At 42.3% G+C, this 19,305-nt stretch overlaps 1 protein-coding gene across 5 annotated transcripts; it reads left to right on the forward strand.

Annotated features, from left to right (window-relative positions):
- The first annotated feature begins 2,791 nt into the window (after positions 1 to 2,791).
- Positions 2,792 to 18,854, forward strand: LOC311111532 (protein GOLM2-like). Of its 5 annotated transcripts, none has more exons than XM_084154269.1 (10): positions 3,270 to 3,696; positions 12,960 to 13,014; positions 13,342 to 13,444; positions 13,624 to 13,714; positions 13,960 to 14,068; positions 14,228 to 14,311; positions 14,427 to 14,735; positions 15,350 to 15,490; positions 16,344 to 16,511; positions 17,328 to 18,854. In XM_084154269.1, exons 1-10 carry the CDS (start codon positions 3,370 to 3,372, stop codon positions 17,402 to 17,404), a joined length of 1,464 nt encoding a protein of 487 aa, XP_084010395.1. In that variant the 5' UTR covers positions 3,270 to 3,369; the 3' UTR covers positions 17,405 to 18,854. The 5 variants fall into 5 exon arrangements, with proteins under 5 accessions (XP_084010398.1, XP_084010395.1, XP_084010397.1 ...); XM_084154271.1 differs by having other exon boundaries at positions 16,344 to 16,430; XM_084154270.1 differs by having other exon boundaries at positions 14,231 to 14,311.
- The last annotated feature ends 451 nt before the right edge of the window (positions 18,855 to 19,305 follow it).

Here is a 19,305-nt window from a genome sequence, read left to right on the forward strand (position 1 = left end):
TATTTTGCATCTTCAAAGTGGTAGGCATGTTGTGTAAATCAAATCATACACCCCCCCAAAAAATATATTTTAATTCCAGGTTGTAAGGCAACAAAGTAGGAAAAATGGCAAGGGGGGTGAATACTTTCGCAAGCCACTGTATTGCACAGCGGTTTAGAAGGTACAATGATTCGCTACACAAGACATTGATTGTTTTGTCACATAAACTGAAATTAGGCAAACTATTAGAATTTTAGCAACCAGGAAATGGCGTAGTGATTTCTGCGTATTGCACCTTTAATAGTAAGTTGAGACCCTAACTGAATAAATATATATATATATATATATATATACATTTATATACACTGCCGGTCAAAAGTTTTAGAACACCTACTCCTTCAAGGGTTTTTCTTTATTTGCACTATTTTCTACATTGTAGAATAATAGTGAAGACATCAAAACTATGAAATAACACACATGGAATCATGAAGTAACCAAAAAAGTGTTAAACAAATCAAAATATATATTTTATATTTGAGATTCTTCAAATAGCCACCCTTTGCCTTGATGACAGCTTTGCACACTCTTGGCATTCTCTCAACCAGCTTCATGAGGTAGTCATCTGGAATGCATTTCAATTAACAGGTGTGCTTTCTTAAAAGTTAATATAGCCCTATTTGGTAAAAGACCATGTCCATATTATATCAAGAACAGCTCAAATAAGCAAAGAGAAACGACAGTCCACCAATACTTTAAGACATGAAGGTCAGTCAATATGGAACATTTCTTCAAGTTTCTTCAAGTGCAGTCGCAAAAACCATCAAGCGCTATGATTAAACTGGCTCTCATGAGGACCGCCACAGGAATGGAAGACCCAGAGTTACCTCTGCTGCAGAGGATAAGTTTATTAGAGTTGCCAGCCTCAGAAATTGCAGCCCAAATAAATGCTTCACAGAGTTCAAGTAACAGACACATCTCAACATCAACTGTTCAGAGGAGACTGTGTGAATCAGGCCTTCATGGTCGAATTGCTGCAAAGAAACCACTACTAAAGGACACCAATAATAAGAAGAGACTTGCTTGGGCCAAGAAACATGAGCAATGGACATTAGACCAGTGGACATTTGTCCTTTGGTCTGGAGTCCAAATTGGAGATTTTTGGTTCCAACCGCCTTGTCTCTGTGAGATGCAATGTGGGCGAACTGATAATCTCAGCATGTGTAGTTCCCACCGTAAAGCATGGAGGAGGAGGTGTTATGGTGTGGGTTGCTTTGCTGGTGACACTGTCTGTGATTTCTTTCGAATTCAAGGCACACTTAACCAGCATGGCTACCACAGCATTCTGCAGCGATACGCCATCCCATCTGGTTTGGGCTTAGTGGGACTATCATTTGTTTTTCAACAGGACAATGACCCAACACACCTCCAGGCTGTGTAAGGGCTATTTTACCAAGAAGGAGAGTGATGGAGTGCTGCATCAGATGACCTGGCCTCCACAATCACCCGACCTCAACCAAATTGAGATGGTTTGGGATGAGTCGGACGGCAGAGTGAAGGAAAAGCAGCCAACAAGTGCTCAGCATGTGTGGGAACTCCTTCAAGACTGTTGGAAAAGCATTCTAGGTTAAGCTGGTTGAGAGAATGCCAAAAGTGTGCAAAGCTGTCATCAAGGCAAAGGGTGGCTATTTGAAGAATCTCAAATATAAAATATATTTTGATCTGTTTAACACTTTTTTGGTTACTACATAATTCCATTTATGTAATTACATAGTTTTGATGTCTTCCCTATTATTCTACAATGTAGAAAATAGTTCAAATAAAGAAAAACCCTTGAATGAGTAGGTGTTCTAAAACTTTTGACCGGTAGTGTATATATATAAATAATAAGAGTAATTGGTTGGTGCCCCTTAAGCGACCACTTATTTAGCTTATGCCTGGAACCGGCCCTGCACACACACACACACATTTCCACCAGAGTCAGACACCAACATTTTTGGTAAATTTGACTTGATGATTCTGAATCATATCATATTTCTGTCCACTGTGTGGTGCCCTGCCTACGAACACGGAACTTCAGCGCGTTAGAAATCCGAAACCAGCCCCCCCTCATGATCTGTATAAACCCCGCATATGTCATTTTTCTGTCATCCAATGTGCTTCCAAACTTGCAAGAGGTACCCAATAGAATGTGCTCTTTATTGCAAGACGTATGTCATGATTGGATAATTGTACTGTCACTTTAACCCAACCATGCACCTTGCACGCCTTGGCAACGCTTCAGAAATCAATGATTTGCTAAACTAGATTTTTCTACATTAGTTAGTGGTTTGTCAATGTAACGTTAACTGTCTAACCTTTATAACGATATAGCTAATCACTGTTTTCAACGTCGCTTGCGTTTGGCGTCCACGAGTCAAGAGGCACCAACAGACGATATGCCAGCCAAGCAAGGTGGAAGTAGCTAAAGTAACCATATCAACAGACAAGACAGGCTCGAAGCTGGGGACAGGGGTAAAACAAAACTGATCAGAGTAGGAATCTTACAGCAAACTAGCCAGCTAGTAAGGGAAATTGTTATCTATCGGTAAAATAAGCGTTTACCACGTGTTAATGTATTTAAATGAGTCTAGTAGCTAGCTACAAAGAACGTATTGCTACCCTTTTGCTATCTCGCGTAGTAGCTCCTAGGATTAGCAGTTAACGCGTAGCGACTTCGTTGAATTGCATTGGATAGCGCTAGAAAGGTTAGCTAGCTAGCTAGATTAACGTTTGAATACAGTATTTTCTATATACATAATTAAAATGCATAATGAAGATGTATCATTAGGATGACAATAGTTGCTTTCAAGTGTGTCTGACTAGCACGTTCAGGGCAAGCAGCTAGCCAAACCAGTTTGGTAAATCTGTGTTAGCGCAATCAGGTTGCTAAAGTGTTAGCTAGCAACTGTAGGTTTACGATTTGGTGGATAAATACACTTTTTCTAGCTGTCTTGAAACGATTCACGGCCCACCAGAATCGTTCAGATAATTTGACTCTGGACTCGTTAGATAGTTAAATAATTTGGCACTTGCATGCTTGGCTAGTGTTTGCTATTGCATTTAGGCCACGTCGCTGCAGATGCATTTCATCCACTGACAGCGTCATTGGATGAATGCAAACAAGACAGGCGACAACTGTGCGGAAGAGGGAAGGCGCGTGAATAACTATTCCCCACATTTCCTGCAGCTAGCTAATGCAATTAACTCGATTGGGGTTTGATACAAATGCTTTCTTTATTGACTATGTCAGTGGCTGTATGTTTGCCGTAATTGAACGGCATGTCAGCTACCCAATTTGTTTACCAGTGGAAGTATAGGCTTTTCTAGATCAATTATAGAACACATTCTGAAATGGTTGGCTTTGGCGCAAACCGACGGGGAGGCCGTCTGCCGTCCTTCATCCTGATCGCATTGATGGTGATCATTGCCATACTGTCTTTCAACTACTGGACTGTGTCCAACAAGCAAGGGCGCCTATTGGACGAGTTGGCTGAGGTGCAGACACAGGTGAAGCGGACCGACGCGGCGCGCAGTCGACTGGAGAAGCGCAACTCGGAGCTGATGGTGCAGGTAGACACGCACAGGAAACAGATCGATCAGAAGGAAGGAGATAACAGCATGCTGGAGGGCAAGCTGCACGCTCGTGAAGCACTCATCAAAAAGTGCACAGATGAAAAGGTGGGTAGGACTCGATACTAGATCACTTCATCCATCTGTAGTAACTATGCTTCCTAGTTCATGCAGGTCTCAGGCATATGAACTAACTGTGCCAGAGGTTTGACAGGTGGAAAGCAGCCTTGCACCTGCATCCTATTGTTGTATTACAGTAGAGGGCAAAACCTAGTGTCACCTACCAACATGGGTAAAAACGGAGCAGTCTCCAGCAATGTTTTGAATGCCTAAAACACACAAGCAAGCAAGCCAAAGTTGAAAGTGGGTTGTCCCAGTGCATTGTCGTCATCTAAGCCTTAGAGATGAGTTTGAGGTACACATCAGTACAACCTAAGTGACACCTTTTTTTTTTACTTCCTAATTCAAGGAATGAGTCTTGATGTCATTTTAAATTTAGGTTAAACTCATAAAATAACCACTTAAACTAAAATATTGTTTATCGTACTTCAGCTGTGATAGCCATCAGATCCTTTGAATTTCAAAGGTGATTTCAAAAGCCATATCGTGTAACAGCTAAACTCATTTTTCCCCATCACAATAGCGCCTGCTAACCTGGCATTGCATTGCAGTTTGCACATTGTTTATTGGTGTGTATTTGTGCTCTTATATTAGTCATTTGACAGGAGGTATAGTCTCCCTCCCTGCAGACATGGGGGTTATGAGTCCCAGCTGGGGCCCCTCTGCAAGGGCCTGTCTGTGTGCCCAGTGCTGGGGACCAGCCTCTTTTTACCCTTACTACATTGTCTGCCCCCCCTCTTGTCCCAACCGCCTCAATGTATGCTTATGTGCCGCATCAGATTGCATAGGAGGTGTGGCGAGAACAGCTGAAGGGGAGGGCCTACCTTTCATTAGCATTATGCCGTACCCACACGGATGTTTGCTCTTCGGATTGTGTGGGCTAGCCATGCCCAAACCGGATTGTATATTTTAATTACAGCTCATCTCCTGAATGTTAATGGTGTCCAACAGTGCAAATCTTCTGTTCAACATGAGGGATGGTGTAGTGTAATACCAATCCCAGATTTTTCCCAGCGTTAATCTGCTCGTTGTCCCATATCAGGATCTTATTTTCTGATGTTACCAGTGATAGGGTTGGGCGACGTCAACCTTAGTCCTATTGTGATTATGTACCCATAAAACACACCCCTATTGTACCCTCCATAAAAATAAAAATAAACGACAGTTGGCCTATAGTGTGAAATTGAATGCAACTGGACGAATCATGACGAAAGATGATTTTTAAAAGCCTGGACAGAGGCTAAGTGCAGGCAATGGCAAATATTTTCTAATATTCCTTTTTGGTGGAGGAGCAGAACAGGTTTGTGTTTGTGTGTGTGTCAGTGTGGCGCATACATGATAGAGCAGTGACTGTCTGAGGAACGGGCTGTCTTACCATAGTGCGCTAGGTTATAGGCCTACATCATGGGCTGGATAGAAGCAGTCTTTCCCCTCATTAAATAATAGAAAAATAAACTAGATGGACATTCTCCATGAAGAAAAATTGGTGGGACTTTAACTCTTTACAAGTGTCTTTGTGGTAGGGGAAGAAGTTTTTAAATGTTTTACTAAAACCAAGCAGTTAAATATATTCAAAGTTACATTTAGTAAAATAATTGGTCTGATTGCTTTGAGACTACACTATCTACTTTATTACTTTGGATTGTGGGGCAGTTAGATCACATTTTATCACAAATAACTACACTCAGACTAGCCTACTACACTGTTATCCACTCTCTTACTACAATACCACAGTGTATATGCAAACTGTAATAATAGAGTACAGAAGACATAGAAATATGAGTTATAGATTTGTCATTAAAAGCAAGTTTAAGAAGCGGTAGATCGGTTCTATGTGCACTATTTCTATGCTTCCCGTTCTTAAGTTGAGTTTTTGGCGTCTTTACTTTCAGTTTTGTACACCAGCTGAAAATACAATATTTTTGGTTATGAAAAATATATTTCACAGTGGTTTAGATGGTACAATGATTCTCTACACTATACTGGCTTATTTTGTGATTGGTTGTAATTATTGCTGTTTTGATTTCAGATTTGAATATCAGAGAAGTAGACCAAGGTGTCATACCCTTTTAAGTTTTTATCTATGATGTGTTGTTGGGGAAAGTGGTCAAGGTAGCTTGATTTGTGTTAAAAGTCACATTTGCTCATTTGGTGTTTCTCAAAATGCATACCACGTGCTCCGAGTACGGGAGGGTCGGAGTATGAGTCCAAATCAATGTATGCGACAGAGGGCACTTCTCGAACGCGTACTCTGTTTGCATATATTTCTTAAGCATGCGTCGACGCAAGCTTCAATGTAAAGTATGCACAGAAATATGATGCAACCACGTAAAAAGTGGCGGTCATTATTTGAGCTGAAGTGAGAGAAAATACACTCCGACTTCGGAATGAAATGTTGCTTATTCACATCTTATATGTTGCCTGACTATGTTTTATCTTGATACCAAAATTAACACAGCATGTATTTATTAATGTATGTTTACTTGCCTACAATACCCACTGTAGTGTGTGTAGATTGCAAGCCCATAGTAAGTCAATAGGGCTAACTGGCTAGCTACTACTGTTAGCTAGCCAGATAATCACTAATAATTGTTAGCTAGCTAGCTACCTACAAAGATTTGACATCTACCTTGCATAACATTTGAGGTCATTTTTGCCTGTTGAACTAGCTGGCTAGATTATTATGATTCACATATAGCTAGCTGATAAGTAAAACGTTTGCTTTGCGTATATCTTGTTTCGTTTCTATTGTTGCCATTGTCCTGGCTGGAAGAAGGTTCAGTGGAGGTGCAGCGTAAGGTAATAAAGTACTGCGAGTGCTTCTCAAATGTAATGTTTTATGCGTTCTCCACACTCGTCCTCACAATAATGTACTCAAGAGAACGTCCTCAGAGAATGCACTCGGCGCTTGAGAGTGTGGAGCGCGGTAGCATGCATATTGAGAAACATCCATTTTCTCATGCTTAGACTGTGCTCCCCCATTGTTATAATTTGAAAGTTCTGAAAAGTTCCATGGCAGTTAATTCAACAGTGGAAAGTTGGCTAAATTAGTTTGTTACTAAAACGGCTGTACTATAGGTAGTAGATATTTCTGTTCTTATTTCCAGATTTGAATAGTAGAGGAAGATTTCATACCCTCTATCTTTTTGTCTGTTGTTTGGAAAGTGGTCAAATTGACAAAAATGTATACAACAAGTTATTGATGTGGATACTAAAACAGCTGTATCGTTAGATCTGTACAATATATTTGTGTTCTGATTCCATATTTGAATAGCAGAGAGGTTGATCAAGATGTCATATCCTATAACATTTTGTCTAACTTGTTGGGAAAGTGGTCAAAGTAGCTGATTTGTGTCAAAAGCTACATTGTTTACAGTGAATGTGAAGTAATGATATCACAATGGGGTGCTTTAGCCCATACAATGACTTCAGAAAATATTCACACCCATTGACTTTTTCCACATTTTGTTATAAGGTGGGATTAAAATGGATTTAATTATTATATTTTGTCAACGATCTACACAAAATACTCTGTCAAAGTGGAAGAAAAATTCTAACATTTGTAGAACATTAATGAAAATAAAAGTATCTTTATTAGATAACTATTCAACCCCCTGAGTCAATACATGTTAGAATCACCTTTGGCAGTGACTACAGCAGTGAGTCTTTCTGGGTAAGTCTCTAAGAGCTTTGCATACCTGGATTGTACTATATTTGCCCATTAAAACATTACAAAATACAACAAATATATATTCTTCAAGCTCTGTCAAGTTGGTTGTTGATCATTGCTAGACAGCCATTTTCAAGTCTATTCAGTTTATTTTTATACAAAAAAAAAACTCCCTAGTTGTTGCCGATGACAAACATACCCATAACATGATGCAGCCACCACCATGCTTGAAAATATGAAGTGGCACTCGGTGATGTGTTGGATTTGACCCAAACATAATGCTTTGTATTCTGTACATAAAGTTAATTTCTTTGCCACATTTTTTTAGCAGTTTTACTTTAAAGCATTTACAAGCATTTCACTACACCCGCAATAACATCTGCTAAACACGTGTATGTGACCAATAACATTTGATTTGAAGTCACCATTGTCCTCATGGTGCAATCTCTGAGCGGTTTCCTTCCTCTCCGGCAACTGAGTTAGGAAGGATGCCTGTATCTTTGTAGTGACTGAGTGTATTGATACACCATCCAAAGTGTAATTAATCACTTCACCATGCTCAAAGGGATATTCAATGTCTGCTTTATTTTTATTTTTTTACCCATCTACCAATGGGTGCCCTTCTTTGAATCTGTTACAATTATCTGTATGTGTGGGGTACATAGATGAGGTAGTTATTCCAAAATCATGCCTGGAGCGGCAGGTAGCTTAGTGGTTAAGAGCGTTGTGCCAGTAACTGAAAGGTCGCTGGTTCTAATCCCCGAGCCGACTAGGTGAAAAATCTGTCGATGTGCTCTTGAGCAAGGCACTTAACCCTAATTGCGCCTGTATGTCGCTCTGGATAAGTGGACCTATGATTATTTCCTTTAATTATGGTTTCAGTAATTAAAGAAATAGTAAGGATTCAGTGTTTGGTGTATATAGCACATGTAAACACATGCTATAGTAGAACACTGATCTCTTTAATGTTGCAACTAATAGTCTTGAGGTGGTTTGTTGCCCATAAAAATGTAATGCTTTTGATATTCTCTAACTAAGGGCTGGTGTCCCAGACACAGACTAGCCAATGTTTTTGATCTGTGTGCTATAAAAGTACAAACAAGCTCTGTTTAACATCCTGTAATGCATTTTCTGATAGACAGTAGTCAGCTTTCCATTTGCGTTTGTTTTGATAGGTAATTTCCGTTATCACAATCTTTAAATATGTGTGTGTCTAGCTGCTGTTTTGTTTGGCATGGTACACCCTGCTTGGCTAAATATGAGATTTGAAGGCAAACTATGTTGGTTGACTAATTTGAATGACGCATGCACATTTCTAAAGTAATCTCTTGGCATTCTCTCAACCAGCTTCATGAGGTAGTCACCTGGAATGCATTTCAATTAACAGGTGTGCCTTGTTAAAAGTTAATTTGTGGAATTTATTTCCTTAATGCGTTTGAGCCAATCAGTTGTGTTGTGACAAGGTAGGGTTGGTATACGGAAGATGGCCCTATTTGGTAAAAGACCAAGTCCATATTATGGCAAGAACAGCATAAAGGCCCCGTGTAGCTCAGTTGGTAGAGCATGGAGCTTGCAACGCCAGGGTTGTGGGTTCGTTTCCCACGGGGGGCCAGTATGAAAATGTATGCACTCACTAACTGTAAGTCGCTCTGGATAAGAGCGTCTGCTAAATGACTAAAATGTAAATAAGAGCGTCTGCTAAATGACAACAACAAATAATACTACATTATTGCACACGGAGTGTACATGCCAGTTATTATGTGACTTGTTGAGCACATTTTTACTCCTGAGTTTAGTTAGGCTTGCCATAACAAAGGGTTTGAAATCTTATTGACTCAAGACATTTCAGCTTTTCATTTTTAATAAAAGAAATGTCTAGAAACATAAGTCCACTGACATGGGGTATTGTGTGTAGGCCAGTGACACACAATCTCAATTTAATCCATTTAAAAATCAGGCTGTAACACAACAAAAGGTGGAAAAAGTCCAGGGGTGTTTCTGAAGGCACTGTAACATATTTATTGAAATAGGCAAATATTGTCTAAATTCACCTTTTTTTTTTTTATACCTCCACTGTTGTAGCTCAGCGCATAAGAATTTCACTGTACCCTGTGGTTACATCAGCGACCCCGTGCATGTGACTAATAGACTATCTAGGCTAAACTGTCTCACATCATGTCGTCGCCATCGACGATGGTTGTCAATCGTCGTCGATAGACGATGCTATCGTAATATCGCCCAACCCTAACCAGCATCCTGTTCTACTCTGTTCCTCCTGTGCAGGTGTTCCACTCCTCTGTCAACTCCACTACTAAGGACAGGGTGTGTTAGTAACTGTCAGTCACACACCATATCAGGAATGGGATTTGAGTTGTGGTGGTAGTAGGAATCAAGGTGTATTAGCATAGCCTAGTTATGCCAATAGTCCTCTCCTAGTACTGCTGAAAGGGCTGAAGGATAGAGAAGCAACACAATGTAAAAGTCTTTGAGGTGCTTTGCTTTAATGTTTCGGTCTCCACATCCGCAGTGTGCTTTGTGGGTGCCTAGAAAGAGCACTGTTATTTTCCACACAGCAGATTAGGTGGAGAGACTGAACCACTCAGTGTCTCTTTTCAGGGAAGGTGACAGCATGAAGCTTTTATCTCCACAATGGCTGACATTGATGCTGTAATTACTGACACTCCTCTTCTGTGCATTCTGTCTCATTAAAGTCCTGAGCCCCTCTTTCTCTCCCTCTCTGTGTGGATTTGATTCAAGCCCTTTGTTCTCCCTGGAGAATCCACCCGTGTGATTTGATTGGTGGCTAGTGGCTACTGATGGAGACGTGAATCTCATTTGTGGGGAGGTGTTTGTCTGTGGGACAGTCATATAGGGGTGCCCGAATGGATACTATTCCCTCCTTAGCCTATAAAGAACGGTTTCTTTACTCATTGAGCGGTTCCTTCGCTTTCACTCCCTTCAATTAACAAACAGGAGCACATGAAGAAGGAATATCAGACATGATGGCAGCCTAACACACTGTTTAGTGACTGGGCCAATGGAGCTATCAGAGAGAGAATCTGCTTTGGGAGAGACTAGTATTGGATTGCATGTATGGGGCAGGCAAATAAAGTAGTGATCTCTTTTGACCTGTGGTTACTTCCACCTTGAAAGGGTAATCCCAGCCAGCAAGGCATCCCCTTGGTGTCTGCACCATGCTCAAATCGATTTGGTTTCTCTGGGCTGGGTTTGACGCTTACTTTTGTCTTTGTTTATTTCATGCATTGATGGTGTAGAATACAGTAGGTCTATGAAGCTCCTAGGTTTGATGGTCCTATGCTTGTGTTTTTCGCAGTTAATCTCCTGTCCTTACACTGATGACAGTTTTGCTCATTCTGACTGGTTATACGTTTGGCTGGGCTTTAGAGATATAGTCAGACCCCAGATAAGGTAGATGGTATAATTGAGTGGAGGGCAGAGAGGGGCCTGTCTGGATCAGTCATGGGCTCAGGAGGACAGAACTCTCTCGTCTGACAGATTCTCACTCCGTCTGCCATCTGTGGTCTCTCAGCCACTGACCTGAGTGGACATATATGGCCTGTGTTGGATTTTGGACAGCTTGAGCGCTTTCAATTAGATATGGTTTGGTATATTCAAAAAGATGGGTATTGCAGATGTGATGCTCCGCATCTACTAATTTGTTCTACCAAGTGAATGCATTTACTTTGTGCATGGTAGAGGAGAGGATACCAAGTATATTTGGCAGTGCATGTGCAGTAGCTCCTTCTGTGACTGATTGTACTGCCAATGAGGAGGGCTGCGATAATGGCTCCCTCTTTAGGTCACTGGGTAACACTGGGCGCTGAGCCGTCTTATTGTGGTCAAGGTAGGGGGAGGGAAAGACCGGACAAAGGAAAGCAAACTGGATAAATTAGGATTTCCTTTTGAAATAGGTGTAGCCTACATCTGGCAACGGTGTATAACCATTGCACAAATATGAAACTGAACACAGGATGTATGCATAAATTAATCTCATAATGCCTTTGTAACAAATCCACAGATACAACATGCTTGATTTATGTTGAGCACAGAATGCAAATACCTACTCTTATTTGGTGTAGCCTAATGTTGCCACACACTCAGCCTCACCTCTTTTACTGTGTTATATTATGTTCAATACAAAGGTAACTGTATACATGAATAGACGTTAATACAGCTCAGGTGTTGGTGTGGCCACGTAGGCTAATGTCTGTCAAACTTGCGCATATGGACACAGAAATATGCAGATACCAGACATGTAGACACTTCACGTTCTCTGTCCCTCTAAGCATGCACAAATAGAGCCCTGGGGATGGCCTTCCATCCTCCTCTGTTTCTCTCCCAGCTGCATTTCACATTCACCTCCTCCCCTCTGTCCCCTGAGATCAATGCTTGCACCCCTCCTGCTGCTCCTGAAATCTACCTCAAAGCCACAGCCGCTCTCCTCTCGTTGAGGCAACAAAAACACTTGCAATTGAATTTTGTCTTTGTACATGTATGTAAAGAAGTGGAATAATTCCTTAGGCGGTCAGTGTGTCATAATGGGTCAATAGCACATTGTTCTGACTATAAGCTGGTTTCACTCTAAGCGGTCTGGGGATGTAATAGGAATTTCCAGGTGAACAAAAGAGCAGTCACAGAAAGTCAATCGCAAATCAATTCTGTTTTACAAGTTGCAACAGGGAGACACCTCCAACACAGAAGCAGAGAAAATGTCTAACTGGTCTTCTCTGAGAAGGCCCTTATATTCTAAACAGCAGACAACGGTTCTGTAAACCCGAGAGGCTATTGGGAAGTCAAAACAAAAGGCATGGACTTTGTAAGTTGCTACAGAATCAGTGTTTCACAGAATACAATCGCAATCACTGTGTCCTTGTACCTCCAGTCTGGCGTCAATCACTATCAACAGATAGGAGTTTAACCCATAACATACAGCATCCAGTTTAGTGACATCAACCCAAGTGTCACAAACAGAACACTAGAAACCATTTCTGTATTACAGAAAGGGAAAATGTATAAAAATGCTAAACATTGTTAATCACTCTAACCTGAATGTGAACTTTATTCATCTTAAATATTCCTATTACAGTGAGCCATAGATGTGTTCAGCTTAGATAGGTCTCCCTCTCTCCCGCCATCAGGCTTCATTATGAAGGGGAGAGGAGATCTAATGAAAGCTGCTGCTCTGTGGATTGTTCTGACTTCCTCAGCCTGGCTGTCCCTAGGATCTCTCTTCCATCTAATCTGACTCTATCTGGCTGCAGATGGTCTTCTAGTCACTCGGCTGGTCAGACACAATGAATCCGATGGAGCATTTTGCAAGCAGTTTTCACTCAGCAGAACCTTTATTCAGCTAGATATCTCTGTTGCTGAGCTGACATTAAAGTGCTATTGCACCTGGCCTTAGTATAAAAATGTCATCCTTCCAGTTAGGCTAGTTCAGCCACTTTATATTTCCAGTTAAACCGGTTGTATTTGGCATTAATATGATAACAAAGAGTTCTGGTAACAAAGTGTTCTGGTGACCTTTCCTCAGACTGATGTTCTTTTCTGTCCTTCCCAGATGAAGGTGCAGGGTGATGTCACAGCACAGATGTCGGAGATTGTGAGGCTGAAAGGTAAGAGCAGACACTGGCCAGCAGAGGGCACACTTCTGTTGGGGTCTTATGGCTAGCAGAAGGCAGTATGGGCTTGTATTACCATAGATGGAGCCTGGAGCAGTAACAGCAGTTTGCATAATGCTGTTAGTGCTGTTAAGATGTTTTATCTCAAGTCCCAAGTGGACTCTAATGCATACAGATTTGCAATGTTGTCATTCCTAGTTTCTTTATTGAATGATTGTCCAACACTAAAGCTGTAGCCTAATATCACTGCATGGTTGAAATTGCATTTGTCCATAGAATATGAACCCTAAGGTTATATTGTGTGTTTTTGGGGGGGTGTAGAGCAGCTGAAGGAGCTGAAACAGGAGTTTATGAGGCAGGAGATCCAGCTGAGGGAGGTGAAGAAGAACAGCACCAATCTGGAGAGGAAGCTGGAGTATGAGAGGTACAGGGAGTGAACTCTTTCAATAAATCTTTCATGTTCTTGCTCTACGCTCACAAAATCACAGCAAAGTTGAGGTTATAATGACTATCGCACCAATATAGCCATTGGTGTGAATTCTAACACGAGCTTCATTGCTTTTCTCTCTGATTTGTCTAAGCAATTGTTTGTGTGTATGTTAGTTTGCAGTGTGGGCGTCAAATCACACAACTAATGGACGAGTATAAAGAAGCTAAAAAGACCCTGGAGGAGGAGGCGGTGGAGCTGAGAAAGGTGAGGCCCTCTATCAGAGCACCTAGTCATGATGTCCCTACCTTTCCTTTCCCCGTAATGTAAGTGGTTGTCTACCACCCCCTGCTGGTGTTCATAGATCATACACTGTGGAATATCCTTTGTCCTGGATGTCAGCAGCTCTGCACTTAGTCATCGTGACTTTTTTGCTTACCCAGCAATAGTGATTATATTCATCCCTCTCCTCTCTGCTTCTTCTCCCTCCCCTCCCTCCCCACCCTCTGCAGAGTGTGCTGGATAGCAGGAAGGTCGGAGCTGCAGAAGGAGGGACTGAGGTAGAGACAGCAGAAGAGCACCACACTGTGGCCACACACCAACGAGACACTGACCTCAAAGGTAACATTACAACCAGCTCATATTGCCACATTCTGCCTGTGTAATATGTTTCAGAGCTAACCCACCCTCTCTCCCTCCACCCCATCCACTCTACTCTCCCTCCACCCCATCCACTCTTTTCTCTCCCCTATCTCTCTCTCTCCCTCCCTCCTGGCACAGAAGATTTGGGCAAGCCTGGCAGTGATGCTGGCATGCCTGGTATTGAGGACAGTGAAGTGGGAAAAATAGATGATGTGCAATTTGGTGAGTATTTATTCTCTCTGGTTATTCTACTTTTGATGATGACCCTGGCAGTAAGTGGAACTGTCCTCCTCCCCTCTCAAGTGGAACTGTCCTCCTCCCCTCTCATTGTCTCTAGCTCTGAAGAAGCCAGCCATCACCCAGAACCACATAGAGATACCTGATACTGGGTTAAGAGAGGTGGGGGCTGGTATGGGAGCAGAGGCGGGTGCAGGGGCAGGTGAGGGGGCTGGGCGAGACCTCTCTCTGGACCGGCCTGTGCTCCAGATTCAGGACAAGGTCCTAGGGTTGGGGATGGAGGGGCGAGCGGGGGCCCTCCAGCAGCAGCCCCCCCAGGCGGTGGCAGACAGACCCATCCTCTTTGACGAGGACAACAAGGCAGCCATCCAGGCAGATGAGTTCGGAGAGCAGCACAGACCGCTTAGAGGTATGTCAACTCAACTCATGCTCCACACACTACATATTTGCATTTTCAATGTACTTTATTAGTTTTGCTGCACAGAGACAAAACCACTTATTTAGAACAGTAATGCTTCAGTGGTGACATGCTATCATGTGTCTGCCATTGAGTTTGAGACTTGAGGCCATGGCCTGGGTACTGCTCTGACTGGGCTCTTAATGGCTGTGTGCAGCAGAGGCTCCGCTGCTCTTGGCCTCTCTTCAACTCCACACTAGCTGCCATAAAACGTGAGCCATGCTGGCTTCCTGTTTTTAGTTCAGATGTTTTTTTCATGGAATGTTTGTGTAGAAAATGGAGGGAAAAGTATTGTTGGCGCAGTGCTCTGCTCTCTGTTTGGCAACCTCTGTCTTTTTAAAGGTGATTAATCCTTTTCTCCCAGAGATTGAAAACATGCTCCTTCAAACTGTAAGCTAGCTTTCTGTGAAGGAGCACATTCAGTACTACAGGACAGAGTTCACCCTAAACCTCTCTACTGTACATTTGAAATGAAAAGCCCAAAAAGGATGACCAAATTTCTGGTGAAATATTTCTAACAGAAAAGTCATTATTGATGCTACCTCTGTTTCGCTGTCTCCTTTAAGCTCCTGACAATGTGATGAAAGCAGATGGTGTACAGAGGAAAGGGGCAGGACTGCCTCCTAACCCCGCCCAGGTGCCTAACCCTATAGAACCTCGGCATGCCAGAGACCCCAAGCCTGCTGAGCCCCTGCGTCACAGACAGAGTGAGTGCCTCCAAAGGCTGGTGGAGATGGGGGGACTGAGGACCTCTCAGTACACAGGAGATGTGACACATGGAGACTTATGCTGTGGTTGTGTCTTTACTCTGAAATGTAACTGCAGCGTCCCAGTAAGAAGAGCTTCTCTCACTTGCAGATGTGTCAAGGTTACAACATAACCTTTACAATAACATAAGCTATTTTTGAACGCACTCTGCAGTCCGAGCCCTATCTAGAGTTTTCTTTCTCAAGGTTGCGTTAGGTCTACTATAAGTGGTTGCCTTCCCTAGCTATCAGGGTTTTAACAAACCTTCCTCAACACTGCTCATAAAGTCATTCATATTAGAGGTGCTGTCGCCACAGACTGAATTGAGAGATGGCCAGATGCCATAGAGTACGCACAGTGAGAGAGGCCCCCTGACTTCAAGGGTCTCAGGGTGTTCCTTCCTGCTGCCTGCCTGGCTTCAGCTCTGCTCCCTCCCTCCCTCCCTTCGCTGCCTACTCTCCAAACAATACCCCAACCAGCTGCCCTGCCAGCTACCCTTCTCCTTGCTTCATCTTCACACACTCTGCACCACACATACACACACATGTTTTCCTCCCAAGTTCCTTTACACTGACATCACTTCATTGCCAATTACTTTTTTTTTCTCCCCCAAAAAATCCCCTTAAACATATATACTATGCCTCCCTCCCATACCTTTACTGTCCAACCCATCACATCCTCCTTCAGTCCATCTCATACCCTCCATTTCTTAGTTTCATCATCCTCTTTCATTCACTCTCTCCCCTCTTCTGACTCTGTCACAATCTCTTTGCTTCCCTCCCTTCCTGATGGGGCCCTTCTCTGCCTCTACAGGCCGTTTCTTTGATGAGAACGAGTCCCCTGTAGATCCGCAGCACGGCTCTAAGCTGGCGGACTACAATGGGGACGATGGGAACGTGGGTGAGTACGAGGCGGACAAGCAGGCCGAGCTGGCCTACAATGAGGAAGAGGATGGTGATGGTGGGGAGGAAGACGTCCAAGGTGAGCCAGGCCAGGGGTCTTCAAGTCCAGCTGTATCACCATTTCTCCCTCCTCCACTCCTGCTGCCCCTGCATTAGATTCAGTACCACCAGCTCGGCCATAGCTCACAGCACCCTGAGTTACCCACCATTCCTGTCTCCGGAACATCCATAACCAACCTCCCCTCAGGATCTAAGCCTGAGGACTGTTCAGTGGGTCATTTAGGCTGGAGGGCAAGCCTCCCATCATTGTATACCACAATAAAGCCTTACCTCTACATGTGGATAGGGGCACTTCTCTCCCTCAGTGACTTATGGTTCTGTGTGACTCCACTCCAATGTCTGCATGCCCCATCCAGCTGTGCGCTTCCCCACTGTCTGTGCTCCGCCACCTGTCTGTGCCCACTGGACATCTGTGTACACCTGCAGTAGATGAATAGATGCTGTGTTTGAGTAGTACTTGAAGTTTCAAATGCATGTGCGTTCTGGTCTTATCATTATTATACAGCTGTCATTCATTTCTCCACGACAGGTTAGATTGTGAAGTGTTTTGTGTGTTAACCTTTAATGTAAATGTAAATCATAACATTTATAACAGCTGTTGTTGTTCCTGCCATTGAAAGTGCCATTTTCTAATAGGCTACTGTGATGATAAAGTAGTGTTAAGGAATTCTATGGCGGACATGGGACAAGACTAATACATACAATATGTTGCTCTTCTATTGAGCATTCCTAATGATAATCTTTAGGGATTTCCTTTTAAATCTATCTAGCAGCTGTTATTTAGGGATGAGGGAGATGACTACTCCCTGATGTTCTGTCCTCAATCTCCTTTCAGATGATGAAGACCGAGACATGCAGGGAGACCGGGCAGTGGACTATGGAAAGAGACGTCAAGCCATCGACATTTTGTAAACCTTATCAACTTGCTCTAGGATCTTACTGAAATGGAGTGGGATAGCAAATTCGAGCAAAAGGGTTTATTCCTCCGCATTTTGTTTCACTGTTGCTTCGGATGTCATTCTTAGGACTGGTTGGAATCATGAAGACGTTTTAGGTGCATCTCTTATGGCGATGGACTATTCTGAAGACACGGTACAGATTATTATTCCATGAAGCAGTTTGACCTAAAACCATGTATCATTGAATCTATAAAACAATTCATGATAATATGGTTCTGTGCAGCCGTTGACTTGCAAATAATGATTTTATAATTTATTTGGTATTAGAATTCCTTAGCGATTACAATGATATAATGTACAAGAGTGCTATACAGTGTACATTTGTAATGTTTTTTTTCATGACAGATTATGAAGGCTTTTGTTTTGTTTACTACTTTGAATGAACTGTCAGCTGCAAGAATAGACTGTAGTGGTCTGAAAGAGCCAGTTTGGCCCAGAACATCGCTGGCTTAGATGACTCTGTTGCTGACCTGGTCACCTAGACTGGCAGGCATAGCATATTGCTTGAAATGGGGAACTTTAATTTTACTTGTCTTTACCTAAAAAGGAATATGTTTCCCTTCTGATTTGGGACAGCTGTTACTTGACAAAGGAAAAAAAACCTGAGAACTGTTGCTCCGAACTGTGTCAATGAATTTGACGCTTTCTCTCTTATTGTTGGACTCTTGTATGGACGCCCACACTTCAAACACAGCTGCTCCAACCAACGCAGCGCTTCTGCCAAGGACTTCTCATGGCTTCTTAAACCTCTTTGTTCATCTTATTTCTGTCACAGACATAACACTCCAAAGTGCATGCAATCTTTATTAATCAACCTGAAGAACATCTTGAAGCTGGATACAATACTTAGACCAGTTTAGAATTAGGAATCCTGTGGAGGACTAAAAGCTCAATGCACACCTGTCCTGCTAATAAGAATGGACTACAGTAGGCATAGATGTACATATTTGAACTGTTTCTATTTTAACTGTAGGACTGAGAGACTATTCTTCCTTGAAATAATAAGCATAAAATCAGTTTTGTTTGTCTAAAAGTTGGTGATTTCATATGGAAGGTCGGCATATTGAATGTACGCTGCTGATGTTTTGGTTTTTCAAGATCATAATGTAATTAAGACATTTGGGTAGTTAATTGTTACAACTGTACAATTTAGATGCTAATGGATATAACTGTGAACCAGTCAGCAAGTCCCCAGCTAAGTTTTCCCTCAAATTCCAACGTGTTACTTATCTGCTGGAGATTATTAAAAGCTGTTGGTATCACTGATCTTGGGGGCAATTAATTTATCATTTCATACTGAAGAATAATAAATAATTCTTAAGTGGTCATTATTGGAAGAATAATAAATAATTCTTAAGTGGTCATTATTGATACAAGTAATTAAACAATTGTTTCCCCCTGAATGCCTTTTGATCCATGATTTATAAAAAATATATATTTTGTAACCTCTTGTGAATGTGCATGTGAACTGTACTTCACCTGAAAAGGTGACTGACTGACAATGGGAAAACTGCATGTGCTTGTGGCAGGGATGCTGGCCCATGTTGACTCCAATGTTTCCCACAGTTGTGTCAAGTTGGTTGGATGTCCTTTGGGTGTTGGACCATTGTTGATACACACTGGAAACTGTTGAGCGTGAAAAATCCATCAGCGTTGCAGTTCTTGACACAAACCGGTGCGCCTGGCACCTACTACCATCCCCCGTTCAAAGGCACGTAAATGTTTTGCCTTGCCTATTCACCCACTGAATGGCACACACACAATCCATGTCTCAAGGTTTAAAAATCCTTCTTTAACCTGTCTCCTCCCCTTCATCTACACTGATTGAAGTGGATTTAACAAGTGACATCAATA

This window comes from Coregonus lavaretus (assembly GCF_964263955.1).
Source record: "Coregonus lavaretus genome assembly, chromosome: 37".
Taxonomy (NCBI): domain Eukaryota; kingdom Metazoa; phylum Chordata; class Actinopteri; order Salmoniformes; family Salmonidae; genus Coregonus; species Coregonus lavaretus.

Excerpts from the sequence above, each read along its gene's own strand:
- LOC311111532 (XM_084154269.1), top strand. The coding sequence starts at position 3,370 with ATGGTTGGCTTTGGCGCAAACCGACGGGGAGGCCGTCTGCCGTCCTTC. Across the intron at positions 3,697-12,959 it reads AAAAGTGCACAGATGAAAAG|ATGAAGGTGCAGGGTGATGT; the intron begins GTGGGTAGGACT and ends TGTCCTTCCCAG. Across the intron at positions 14,069-14,227 it reads ACGAGACACTGACCTCAAAG|AAGATTTGGGCAAGCCTGGC; the intron begins GTAACATTACAA and ends CTCCTGGCACAG.